At 39.1% G+C, this 13,820-nt stretch overlaps 1 protein-coding gene across 3 annotated transcripts in view; it reads right to left on the reverse strand.

Moving 5' to 3' along the window:
• Window positions 1–13,820, reverse strand: part of UBE2H (ubiquitin conjugating enzyme E2 H) — a 98,033-nt gene that overhangs the window by 10,356 nt on the left and 73,857 nt on the right. For 2 of the 3 annotated variants that reach the window (XM_014854354.3, XM_070513321.1), the window contains exon 5: window positions 13,237–13,289. The exons of the other annotated variant lie outside the window; for it this stretch is intronic. In XM_014854354.3, the coding sequence (XP_014709840.1) occupies window positions 13,237–13,289 (53 nt within the window). The remainder of the gene's footprint in view (window positions 1–13,236; window positions 13,290–13,820) is intronic. 3 annotated transcript variants of the gene reach the window in all.

The raw sequence follows: 13,820 nt of genomic DNA on the forward strand, positions 1-13,820 counted from the left end.
CATATCCCCATAAATTCAGAGATGCTCTCCCATTCTCTGTGCTTCTCAGCAGACCTAACTGTGGAAAGTTAACGCCTCCATTTCTCTGCCCTCTCTAGTTACTCTATCACGTTTTATAGAAAACATTTGTTTCTAGAGGGAAGGCTAAAATATAGCAGCATAAGAACTACTCTTTGTTCTGCTCTTTTAAAGGACTTTTTTTTTTTTTTAGAGTGAGCAGTCTTATCCAGTACTATAAATGAACATTTTGTCAAGCCACATCACTTTAGATCAGTGGTGCTCAGCCAGGGGTCATTTTGCTTTCCAGCAGACATTTGACAATGTATGGAGAAATTGTGGTTGTCGCAACTGGGGGTGGGAGGTGGGAGGGCAGGTGTTGTTACTAGCATCTAGTGGATAGAGGCCAGGGAAGCTGCTAAATGGTCTATAATGCACAGGATAGCCCTTCACAACAAAGAATTATTGGACCAAAATGTCAATAGTGTTGAGGTTGAGAAACTCTGGCTTAGATAAAAGAGGTTAGCAAAACTTTTTTTGTAAAGGGCCAGAATAAATACTTCAGGCTTTGTGGGCTGCATTCAGTCTCTGTCGTAAGTACTCAGCTCTGCCACGGTAGCACAAAAGCAGCCACAGATACTGGGTAAACAAATGGGCGTGGCTGTGTTCCAATAAAACTTTATATACAAATACAGGCAGCCAAAGTCTGCCAACCTCTACTCTAGAAAACCCTACAATAAGAGGAGGCTTCTCCTTGTCACTCTAAGGTTAAGAAATAGTAGAGAATAAGCTAGAGCTCCACTATTCAATAGAACTTTCTGCAATTATGAAAATGTTCTGTATCTGCACTGTCCAATGTGGTGGCCACATTTGGCTATTGAGCACGTGAAATATGGCTGGTGTGACTGAGGAACTGAATTTTTCATTTTATTTAATTCTAATTAATTTAAATTTAAATAACTACATATGGCTAGTAGATCCTGTATTGGACAACTCAGGTCTAGAGAGTCATGCAATGGAGAGTCCCGACAGCTTGCACAGTTGTGTTCTCATGCACAGATGTTGACACAGAGCAGGTTTACCTCTAACCCCAAGGTATGGACTTGGTATTATTACACAGACTGAGGCTATTTCACCTTCATAAGACTAACTTCCCAAAGAACCACATTATGGTAAGACTCCCATGTACCAGGAGACAAATGCAGAGATTCCTAATCAAAAAATCAAAACAGGGGCCGGCCCGGTGGCTGAGTGGTTAAGTTCGCATGCTCCACTTCAGCGGCCCAGGGTTTTGCTGGTTCGGATCCTGGGTATGGACACAGCACCACTCATCAAGCCATGCTGAGGCAGCATCCCACACAGCAGAGCCAGAAGGACCTGCAACTAGAATATACAACTATGTACTAGGGGGCTTTGGGAAAAAGAAGAAGAAGGAGGAAAAAAAGAAGATGGGCAACAGATGTTAGCTCAGGTGCCAATATTAAAAAAAAATAAAAGACCATGTTAACTCTGAAAAATTTTTTCTTTTCCTCTCTTTATCCTTAGGTGGGTGGGTTATTAAGGCAGTGCTAGAAAATGCCAAAAGGTAAGCTAATTAAGAAGAAAAAACAAGCAGGGTGGAAGTTTTACAAATTGAACATGATCCTGGAGCAGGCAAGAGTTAATAAGAGTTACGTCAACACTAGTAACAGTAACAGAATGGCAGCAGCAACAGTTTACACTTACATAGCACCTACTACAAGCCAGGCACTTTTAAACACTTTATATAAACACTCTTAATTTCACTATAGCCAATGAGGTAGGTACCATCACTATCTCCATTTTGCAAATGAAGAAACTGAGGCATAGAGAGGTCAGAGGCTGAGTAACTTGACCAAGGGCCAGGTTTCAAACCTGGGCTTATCTGCTCTGCGGCCTCTGTTAATGGATAAAATGAACACCGTCTCAACCTTCGTGATGGCACAAGCTCCCTGCATCTCGGCATCCAAACTACATACCCTCAGAAATGGCAACCCCCACCTCAAAGATTTCCTTTCTCACGAGTTCAAGGCCAGCCAGATGATCTCTAAGCAGAGCATGTTCAGGAGTTTCTGTGGTTGAAACTGTCTGATATTTCAGAGTCAGTGTGCTTGTTTTCAAGTAGCTCAACCACAGGAAGCAGCTCACAGCTGTTCACAGATACCCATGCGTAGTGAACTGGGCCAGGCTTCTCCTGCTACGTCATCATTATAGGTGCTGCTCAAAAAGATTAGCAGCTGAATGTTCCTACCAAACAACAAAAAAACCCTTAAAAAATAATAAAGTACAGGCTTTATTCTCTTTAAGGACTGTTCAAAATGCTTCAGGACTCGAGAAACATTGCAGACAATATGTTTCATAACTAGGTGTTTCATGTGTTCCAGGAAGAGATTTTACACCCTTCCCCACTACTTTTAAGTTTTTCAAGCTACCAGTAAGTGGCTCTGCTTAGGTATTTGTTCCAAACAAATAAAAGAACCCTCAATTATTGGTTCTTCCTTCCTGTGTCTACTGTCTTCCTGCATTAACATACTTTTGATCCATTGTACAGATGTGCTGAGTCACACCTGTAAAACAGAAGAGCAGAAAAAGAAAAGTACACAGCTCAGTTTCAGGTGAAGATGACAGCCTCTGAAAGCCAGGATGTTGTGGCTGTGGCCATTTTAAAGCAGTACAGCATTCCTGAAAGTGGCTAACAGAGTGATTACTCCCAGGAGGGCCTTCCCCAAAGGAACATCTCTCAAACTTGCAGATGTGTAAAAAAATCTTCTTTCAAGATCAAGATGTTGGCAGAAGGGACCTAAACTATAAACCAAGAATGAAATAAAGATACTCATTCTTTGGAAAAATCCATCATCATAAAGATTTTCTCCTAAAACTATTACTAGCAAAAACATCTATCAGTTTAAACGCCTTTTTTAAAAAACATTAACCTTCCACTTTTTGAAAGGGAGAGAGCCAGACAAAGGTCACCCAATCTAGAGATTATAGTCAGCTGGCTCCATTACTGGCTGCTTTAATTTTTAAAGGAAGTCCCAAGATCCCTGAGAAGAAGGGTTTATGATGAGCAAACAGCTCTTACTTTTGCCTTGGACTAAATCAGCATTTACCAAACTGCACTCCATAGGACCAATGCTGCAGCCTGATCTTGGAGTATTAATGTTAACGATATTACAACACTCAGACCTCAGTTTAGGCACATAAACTAATGATTTATATTCATATTTAATTTTTAAAAACACTCAAATCATACTGATCTCTCATCAAAAGTAGCATCATTTAACCCCACTCAGTCTAGAGCAATGGTTCCTGGGCGAGTCTGGGTCCTGGCTGTTTGTCTATCAGAATTACCCATGGGGTTTTTTCAAAATCTGCAGGTTGAGGCCTCATACCTACCCCAGAGATTCTGATTTATGATTGGCTGGCATCCGTGTGTGTGTGTGTAGAAATGCACAGCCAGGAAACACTACCTAGCCTATGTAGGCCCCATTCTCAGAGACCAAATGGGAAGAGTGCTATTTGCTTGTGGATTCTTTGGTTCAAGAAAATGTTCAGGTCTCAGCAGCTAAGCTGAAAAGGTCTAGTTTGGTGGCCCTCCCTGACCTTCCTGTCGTTCTTTTCTGCACAGTGCAATCACCATCACTTCCTCCAAGTGGAGGAATTCCAAACTGTAGGCATGAAAAAGTGGATCCATTTTAGAGGGAGGGGCATTAAAGGGCTGCTTTAGAGTAGAATAGGCAGTGACTGTGGACACCGGGTGGAGCAAATTCCATTACGCTGAACTGTCTCCTGCAAAAGGGAAGCTGGCTCCTTAGTGGTGAACAACAGATGAAAACCCTAGAAGACCACAAGTCTAATCTCAGGCCTTCCACTGACTTGCTCTTTGACCCTGGGCAGGTCTCTTCCTCTCTGTATCTCAATTTCTTCATCTGCAAAAAGAGAAGTATAATACTGCAGTTCCTTACAAGGAAAAATTACATATAACTAAAAATGACGATTAAAATAGGCTTCAAACTGCATCAAAGGACTAGACTAAAATATTAATGCAAATATGACATCTTAGAGTAGAAAATTCAGCTACCTGTATCCCACAAGGAATACATGTTAATTAAAATGAGTCACACTGAAGAAAAAAAAGCACCAATTCTTAAAGACACCCTAACTCCAGGTGACTCACAAAAACATGGCACATGGCTTAAAGGAGAAAGCATAGGAGGGGATGAATGAATCACACATCTCATGTTTTATTCTTGGCTGTTTATGAACCAGTGACCACAGGTTATTTCTTCTTCCTCTATTTCCTTTGAACGTTAAAATGGAAACTTTTATTAAAGCATGCTGCTATCTTCAGGTTAAAACTCTGTGGACACCCAAAGCTTGACGTGGTCTGCCCTACCAGGAACCACAATTACCAAGCAGATAGTCATCTCAGAGACTTTAACTTGCATAATCTTCATTTGTTTTTCAGATTTAACACTCCAAATGCTGTAAATTCAGAAAACACCACCATCCCATAGTACAGTCACAGCCAGATGCTGAGAAGCAGCCAAGCCAACCCTCCTTTCTCAAATGCCACTTACCTCACTCCTTTTCCAACTCTATTCCTTGTCCCCCAGGTGTCCAAGGCCCTGGGTTCCTTCTTTTTAAAGCCAAGCAAATAATACACAGAAAACCTTGTTTGGAAAGACATCAGTCACTTGCACAGCACTGTGAATTCTGTCCTATTTGTATTTTAAGAATTAGCTTCATACACTCTTACTCTGGGAAGCCCATCAGCTTATAATTTTAAAGAAATAAGTCTGTATTGTTAACTCCCAAATCTTTCTGCTGGATCCTTTATGTCTCTGGTCTTATCAAACTTGACACACCTAAAATTATTTCCCTGAAAACCTACTCCTTTCTCCTAATACCTAGGATTGACTCCCAATACTCTGTCCCTAGGCTCCAAACCTCTGGAAGGACATGGTTAGGCTTTCTCCTGTATTCCATGCACTCAGTCAGTTCCCAGACTCCCTAACTGTCTTAATGAAATGCCTCTAGTCCCTCTTCTGGTTCCCCTGGCATGTAACCACATCGAGCCCCAAATATCACCCCAGCCCTGGATCAGGGCAACCATCTCGTGGATGGCCTTCTAGGCTCCAAACCCTTGCCTTTGTAATCAGCTTCTTCAAAACAATCACTCAGGTTATTTTTCATCAAGAGCAAGTTCCTCTTGTTTTGCTTCAAAACTCTTCATATTCCAGAAGCATGCTATCCAAACAAACTTCTATTTCACTGTCACCTTTCCCTCTGGAGAGGCTCCCCAATTTGAGAATCACTGAGCTAGCCATGACTCCCTAAGGTATTTATCTGTTCTGAAATTCAATAGGGAGCAGGACTGAAAGGAGAAGCAAGTAAAAGTCCTACACATCATTAGAGGTAAAAGATGGACAAACATCATGAGGAGTAAATCTAGTGGTCCAGAACTGATGATATGCTCTATGACTTCCACAGATTTCCTCTTTCCCTCGGCTTTTGGCTATTACAGTTGAAACTAATGGCTAAATAAGTTGGGATCCCCTGGGAATTTCAACCATGTTATTTATATCCTTGATTTATTAGAGAAAATCAGCAGCTGACCTTTTTCACAAACCCACTGATTTAACTTTTGCTCATATTACGAGGAATTGTGATTGATTTGTCACGAACTGCTAAGCAAGTCATGAATTTATAATATATGTTCAAAATAAAACCAACAATTTTTTGGGGGGGTATCCACTATATGTATAAAAACATACAAACATGTGCAGCCAATTTTTTTTAATAACTGAAACTGGGCAAATAAAAAAAATTTCTAGATTTCCTTCAGTTATTTAATAACTTTGGGCTAATTAATAGATCTTTACTTTTCTACTTTTACCAGTTCCTAAGAAGTTGCAATATTAATAATAGATCTGAGTTCTTACTTTAACTTTCTTCTGCTTACACTCTGAACACTAAAAAAGAGTGGAATTCTACTCCCACAAAGGAGGAGGAGTCAGAAACCTACACACCATCAACTGGAGGGTCAGCACTGCATAGGATCAAGCAGCTGATGCGTATGAACAAGACATGGTAGGCAGTGGCCCTAGACGACGACAGACATCCCCGTGAGGAAAGTATTAATAAAGCCAATCAGAAGGGAAGCCCTCAGACAGGCAAGTGGACTTGAAAGAATAAACGGTTTTGAGATTAAGAAAATTCTCTAAAATTACTAATTTGTATCCAATTTCAATGATGAAAAACCTATTTCTATAGCTGTTTTCAGGGCACATGCATGGCAAGCTGAAGCAGACCACCACAAAGATTTCCTGTGGTGCCATGGCACGGAGCCAGCTGGCCACAAGGCTTGCTGCATTGTATTTACTTTACCAAATGCTAACATGCCACTAATGGATTAATATATCCAGCCACCAATCTGCTAGGTGATAAATTCAAGAACGTATCCAATTACTCAACTGAGAGGGTCTTCTGTATGGATAAAATAGACAAAAGGTCTGAATGCATGAGATTTACGTATGTTCTCATCCTTTAGGTCTCATGAAGACAGTCATGAAGGCAAAAAACAAAGCACCTCCCTCTCCACACCTCTCAAAAAAACCAGATAAACAGGGCAGGCCCCGTTGCCTAGTGGTTAGGTTCGCATGCTCTGCTTCAGCGGCCAGGGTTTGCCAGTTTGGATCCTGGGGGCAGACCTACGCACCACTCATCAAGCCATGCTGTAGTGGCATCCCACAGAGAAGAACTGGAACGACTTACAACTAGGCTATACAACTATGTGCTGTGGCTTTGAGGAGAAAAAACGAGGAAGATTAGCAACAGATGTTAGCTCAGGGCCAATCATCCTCACAAAAATACCCCAAAAGAACAATTAGTAGGAATTAATAAGAATTAGTAAACATTCAAAGAGTTTTTGCAACATACATGATATATTTAATCTCACTAGTGCTAGCATTACAGATTTTAAGTATTCCAAGCTAAAAACAGGTATTTCTGTTATATGTGGGAAAGGGCAATGTCAAAGATGTAGGGTACTAAAACCTGGAGGAAGAGCAGATACATTCTGCTAAGTGCCAGATCACTAGGTCACCAACCAGAGGTGTGTAGTTAGAGAACATGAAACATTTCAGGGGAGTCCACCGACTTAGAAAAGCCATCTCCCATCCACTGCCTAATTGTAGCTTCCACCTCCTAAACTGCAGAGATCTGCAGAAGAAAATGAATGCTACTACACAGATCAGAACGAAGAAAACAGGCTCTTGTTCATCAGAAACATCCTCCTTGCTGCTATGTCAACCTTGAAACACTTCCCACCTTACACAGATGTTCTTTAGAGGTCTTTCATCCTAGTTCAAACCTGGAATTTTGCTGCTTACCTTAAAAGACTGCATTCTAAAACATGGTAATAGGATTTGTTATTAACCTTCCAGAAATGAGGGCAGTTAATTTATAATTAGCTAGTTGGGTATTCTTATAGTCATACTAAAACTCATTATTAGAGTGTTTAATTACTAGACAATAATTTAGTTTGTCCTTACCATCAGAAAAGAACAAGATAACTTCACGCAATTACAAGATAAGTGGCCAGGCATGGGGAAAGACTTTACCTATACACAGTGATCACAAGCAAATGAAGAGAAAACAAATCCACGTAAGCACTACTGAGCCCTGAAACTACAGCCCCAAGGAAAGCAGAACACAGCTGTGGCTGTCTTTCAGGGTCACAGCCTTGCTCATGTCTGATGATCCACAAAGCCTGGACCCCTCCATGGTTCTAATGTTGACCACCAGTGAATGTGAATGTGGTGTTTTTAACGAATTTCCACTAAGTTCTTTCACCCAAGAAGATCCCATTTTTCTGCATATAGCTATTTAAACTCGGGCCTCATACCAACACCACATACGAATATCTCCAAGCAGACAAATAAAGGAGGGAGATAACAGAGCTAAGTACTGTTGAAGCCATAAAATCCAAAACAGCCTATTTATTCTTTATCTACTACAGCTGACATTTCTCCCATAGTACTAGAAAGAAACTGCTCTACCTGGCCTCTGTCTAGGAGACTCATAATGACATCCAGCTGTTCCAAAGGCAAAATGATGTCTGTGATTCCAACATGGATGGATCAATACTGAGTTCTCAAGCCTGTTCAGACAGTAGTTGTAGCTAATCAATCATCCATGCAGACAGATACATATATCTCTTGTCTGTGTAACTACACTAAAATGTCGAGAAACATAGTTAGCAAACACTAAGGCAACACAAAGCATTATTTTAAGACACAATTGCCTTCAGCCAAAATTTCAATTGTTTGGAAAGATTTACAGACTATCTAACTGAAAAGAAGAATGGAATAAGTATTTCCAACTTGGGAAAGCTGAAATTTATTTAGCAGCTTAAATTCATTGGGCCACAGCATAGTACTATTAAACAAATTTATGGTTTAAAATTTTTCTAAATGTCCAGCAATAGAAACTTTGTTTCTCTTGTCTAATTCTAATCTTAAAATTCCCCTAAGCATTCCTCTTGTTGTAGTCAACTTCATTTGTCTGTTATTGACTCCCCAGATAACTCTAGGATAAGTAATTTCCCAAATGTTGATTTTTCTCACCAGCAAAATAAGAGGAGTATCCAGTTTATTGGCTAGCAACCCTAAGGGTGAGAATAAAACTGTAAACCTCCCAATTTATAAAACTGTCTTCTACCTTACTTGTCCACAACTTAATCTACAAAATAAGTAATTTGCCAAGTCAGTCAAAAAATGAGTAAAATGAAAGTTGGAGAGATAAAGACAGTTTGGAGGGGTCAAGTATGCATGGCACAGAAGGGTGGGAGGGCAATTAAAGCAGTACTACAGTGAAGGTACCTGAGCTTCAAGGCGTGTGGGCTGAAAAGACAACTATGGATAAAACGCATCTTGGAGTAAAAAGGAAAACTGGAAAAGAGAAAGGAGCTTAAAAAGCTACCTATGGCGTAATGAACCTTCCTTCCGTCAGTCTTTAAAATTAAAGTTGGTTTTAAAACTGATATCCAGATCCCATTAGTTGCACTCTAAGTTTTCCAGAGCTTTTATCATTGCTGTCTGGAAGAGCAGGAAGGGATGTAAAAAAAGATGCTATCATGCAGGAAGCTAAAATGAATCAATTGTGTGATGGCATCTGTTACTTTCTTTTAATGTCACAAGAGTAACAATAGTAACTTCATACTCAATAGACAACTTCATACTGATGACAAGCATCTTCACAAAATTAACCATATTAGCCACTATAATTAGCTCTCTTGCAAGGTTAAATAATATAAAATTAAAAATTACTGGGTGATTAAACTACAGTTACACCAATTTTGAGCTTCTCAATGAACAAACTGCACATACACTTGGCAAAGAAAAACAGGATGAGAACAGAAGCAATGAGTCAAATGGGATACAAGAAATCAAGGGTTTTTTGGTGGGGGTGGTGGAATAGAGGACTAAATTTGCTACAAACATGAACATTGTTTATTATCAAGTTATAAGTATAAATCTGAAAGTTCAACCGGGAATTGCTACTATACTACATTGCATAGTACCCGCCCTGGGGCAAAGTTCATTGCAGGAAATTTCACAAGTAACCCCTTGCTCCTTACCATATTATATATATAGTAGAGGTGTTGAAACAAGTTTTGGTTGCCAGGCTAAGCTTTTTGCTTTTCAGTTAAATATGTGTGTTAACAAGTCAACTTTCTCCACTTAGTTGTTTCATATTAAATTAGGTGTTTTTTTTGGCCCTTGAACTAAGATTCTCTCAAGAATTACAGCAAGAAATGGACTGATTCAGAATTCACAATTATGAACTAACCTTCAATGCCTGAGGCTTTAGCAGTTTGTAATAAAAACTCAGTTTAGATCTCAAGATCAGATAACTCTAAAAGAAAATTTAACGTCATTTGAACAAACCCTTTCTACCAATTCTTTTACATAAATTCGGTTTACCTGCTCCTAAAGCTTTCTATGAAAGAATGTTGAATTTTCTTGAGGAATAGTTTGGGTTTGAGCAAAATGTCAAAACAATTCTCTCATGCAGAGTATACTTTTGACTATATTCTAAAAATATTTCTTCTTGGTTTCTTGAACTTACCTGTAATGTTAGTGTGTCCATGCTCTTGTATTATGGAACACTTAAGGATAACTCATACACACGTAAATCAATATTCATTTGATTTTGACTCACTTTTGATTTTGAAGTCAAAGTTCACTTTGATCAATGTGGTTTAATTCTTGTTACTTACTAAATGCTTTGCAAGATAATGCAAGAACATATCCTAACATTTTACAGACATGATAAAACCTTAGTCATGTTGGCCTTCTGCTTTAAAGTCTGTTCTGAACCTCATACACCTGTTGGTGGGAATGTAAAACGGTACAACAACTTTGGAAAATTGTTCCTCAAATGGTTAAACAAAGAGTTACCATATCACTCAGCAATTCCACCCCTAGGTACATACCCAAGAGAAACAAAAACATACGCCCCCATAGAAACTTATGCACCAATATTTATAAAGGCATTATTCATAATAGCCAAAAGGTGGAAACAACCCAAATGTCTATCATCTGACAAATGGATTAAAATGTGATTATCTGTACAATGGAATATTATTTGCCCATGAAAAGGAATGAAGTACTGATACATGCTTCATGCATGAATCTTGAAAACATTATATGAAGTGGAAAAAGCCAGTCATAAAAGACTACATATTATATAATTCCATTTATAAGAAATGTCCAGAATAGGCAAATCCATAGAGATAAAAAGTAGATTAGCCGTTGCCTAGGGCTGGGGAAGTGGGATTAGGGGGATAAGGGGGTGACAGATAAAGGGTACAGATTTTCTTTTTGAGGTGATGAAAATGTTCTATGATGTAAATGGGGTAATGGTTGTACATAACTGTGAATATACTAAAAACTATCAAATTACACACTTTATATGGGTGAATTTTATGTATGTGAATTATAATTCAATAAAGCTGTTGTTATTAAGAAAAAAATCTGTTCTAAGATGTGAGGTACTTGAGAATCAGCAAACCTTTTCCACGAAGCTTTTCTGGTCAATAGCAAAAAAATTAGCTAAACTAAAAGTCCAATTTACTTTACTGTAATTGGAACCAGCTTGCCGTATTTTGTTATGTACATTTCTAAAATGTGAATGCAGTCCATCAGATATTCCAGGCAGACTGCCATGAGACATTTTTACCAAAAAACCATCTGAAAAAGAATCCACTTAATCAACCTCAGTATATGCTCCTTCTTACTGCCTCATCTTACAAGCTGTCATTTCCCTAACACTCTCATGTTAAACAGTACTGGGCATGATTAATTCACTCCTTCATTCAACAAATATTTGAACATTTATTGTACACCAAGCACTGTTTTGGGTACGTGTGTGTGTGTGTGTGTGTGTGTGTGTATGTGTGTATATATATGTATGTATACAAGTGTGTGTACACACACACACATAAGCACACACACGACGAAGTCCCTGCTCTTGTGGAGCTTACAATCTAACAGGACAAGACAAACAATGAACAAATACTGGTTTTAAAGACAGATTTTTAAAACAGGGTGCTGTGCTATGGAGGGGTGTTGTTTTAGACAGAGTGGCTAGGAAAGGAGGCTTCTCTAAGGAAGTGATGTTTGAGGTGAGAAAACAAGGTGTCAGCCAAACAAAGACCAGGGAAGGTGACTCCAGGCAGAGGAAATGATTCTTGAACGGCAGAATTAGGAGGAAGAAAAGAAAATGGATTAATTGTGTGCTGCTGGTGACAAACCTTCCTCAGTGATTCTCATGCACCATCCTACTACAAGGATGTCTGGCAAGGCGACTGGCAGATTGTGGCTGGAATAAGATGTCTTAAGTACCTTAAGCTGTTAAAAGGTCTCACAACTCTTCAACAAGAGGAAGCCATCTCTGGTTAACCCCAGCCTAAAGTGATCTTTCCCCCCATCTTCTTGTACCTCTCAGCAAATGTTCACTGTCTGTACCACTCATTCTTTCAAACACAGTGGTGTGAGGCACTGTGCTAGGAGTGCTGAGACTTAAAAGACAAATTGGACACGCACCCCAAAGGCCCTTAAGCAGGAAATAATCTAGTAGTACAAAAAATGTAGGCATAAACAACAAACACAAGGTAGAAAGTAAAAGCGGGCCGAAAAAAAGAGCCATAAGATGTAAGAGTGGCCAGAGATTACTTTCAGCTGGAGTATCAAAGGGAGGCTTCACGGGGTGGGGACATGAGAGCAGGGAGAGTCTGTGACGCCTGAGGACTTAGACATGTCAGGGAATAAACAGATTGATTTGTTGTAACCTTAATTGACTTTAAATATATTTTAAAATATTTTTAGCTCCCCAACCAAGTTACAAGCTCAGGGAGAGACAGACTGATAATCCTATACCTCTCCATGATATTTAGCACAGTATTTTGCAGAGCTAGGCAATTCATTGTTGATTCACTGTAAGAGATGTCAATTTCAGGGGGCCAGCCCCGTGGCCCAGCAGGTAAGTTTGTGCTCTGCTTCAGCGGCCCAGGATTTCGCTGGTTCGGATCCTGGGCGCGGACATAGCAGCACTCATCTAAGCCATGCTGAGGCAGCATCCCACATGCCACAACTAGAAGGACCCACAACTAAAAACACACAACTATGTACCCGGGGGGCTTTGGGGAGAGAAAGGAAAAGCAAAATCTTTAAGAGATGTCAATTTCAGCACCAAAGGTAAGGCTGAATTATTCACTTCATAACGAAGCTTGGGGCTTTGAAACAGATGATCCCCCAAACCTCTTAACCTCTTAAAAGAAACATCATTTCATTTCATAGGGACATTCCTAAGAGTTTTTCCAAAACTAAAAGTTTTTACAGATAAACATACATACAATGTACTTCTGAATACACACATATATAAAATGTTTGCAAATATATTTGTATGTCTGCATATGTATATCACTATACCTTAATTTCAGAATCTCACAAGATTATTTTAAACTCCCATTGCTAAACTCGAGTCTGTACTTAAGAGAAAATATTTTTTTCACTGATCAAACTTTCCCATCCAGTCCTTCAAAATCCCTTCCCATTCCCAACAAAACATCTTAAACCAGAGAAGAAAAGCCAAATGACATTTTTTTAGGCAGTGTCTCAACATCTCTAAAAAATATTCCATGGCCAAACTCACCATAGAGAGCTGTCCAAGTTTGATTAATTACATCTAGACACACAGTTCCTGACCTGAAACAGATGGAAAGAATGGCATTTTTTTAAAAATCAGGAAGTTAGTTGCATGTATCTGGCAACTAATTTTATTTATCAAGAAAAATACTTTTAATAGATCATTAAAAAAAAAAAGAATCCCAGTTGGGGAAAGTATGATGAAGAGTTGAATATATACAAAGTTTTAAGTATCTCCTTACAGATTGTAAGGAAAAACAGTCAATCTACAATGGAGAAACCAGAATTAACACTGGTAACCAGTGGCAGACAGACCTGTGTGCCTCCAAACAGGATACCCCGAGGAAGACACAATCTCACTTTGTGGTTTTCTCGCCTTAAGTGCATACTCTCAATCTAACAATAAGGAAACATCAAACAAATCCAAATTGAGGGACAGTCTATAAAACAACTGGTCTATATTCTTGAAAAATGTCAATTTTATAGAAAGTTGAGGAACTGTTCCAGATTAAAGTAGTTTAAAGAAAGATGACAACTAAATGTAATGCATTATTTTGGACTGGATTCTTCACTGAATGACAAAAAGTGCTA

This window comes from Equus asinus, chromosome 1, assembly GCF_041296235.1.
Source record: "Equus asinus isolate D_3611 breed Donkey chromosome 1, EquAss-T2T_v2, whole genome shotgun sequence".
NCBI lineage: Eukaryota > Metazoa > Chordata > Mammalia > Perissodactyla > Equidae > Equus > Equus asinus.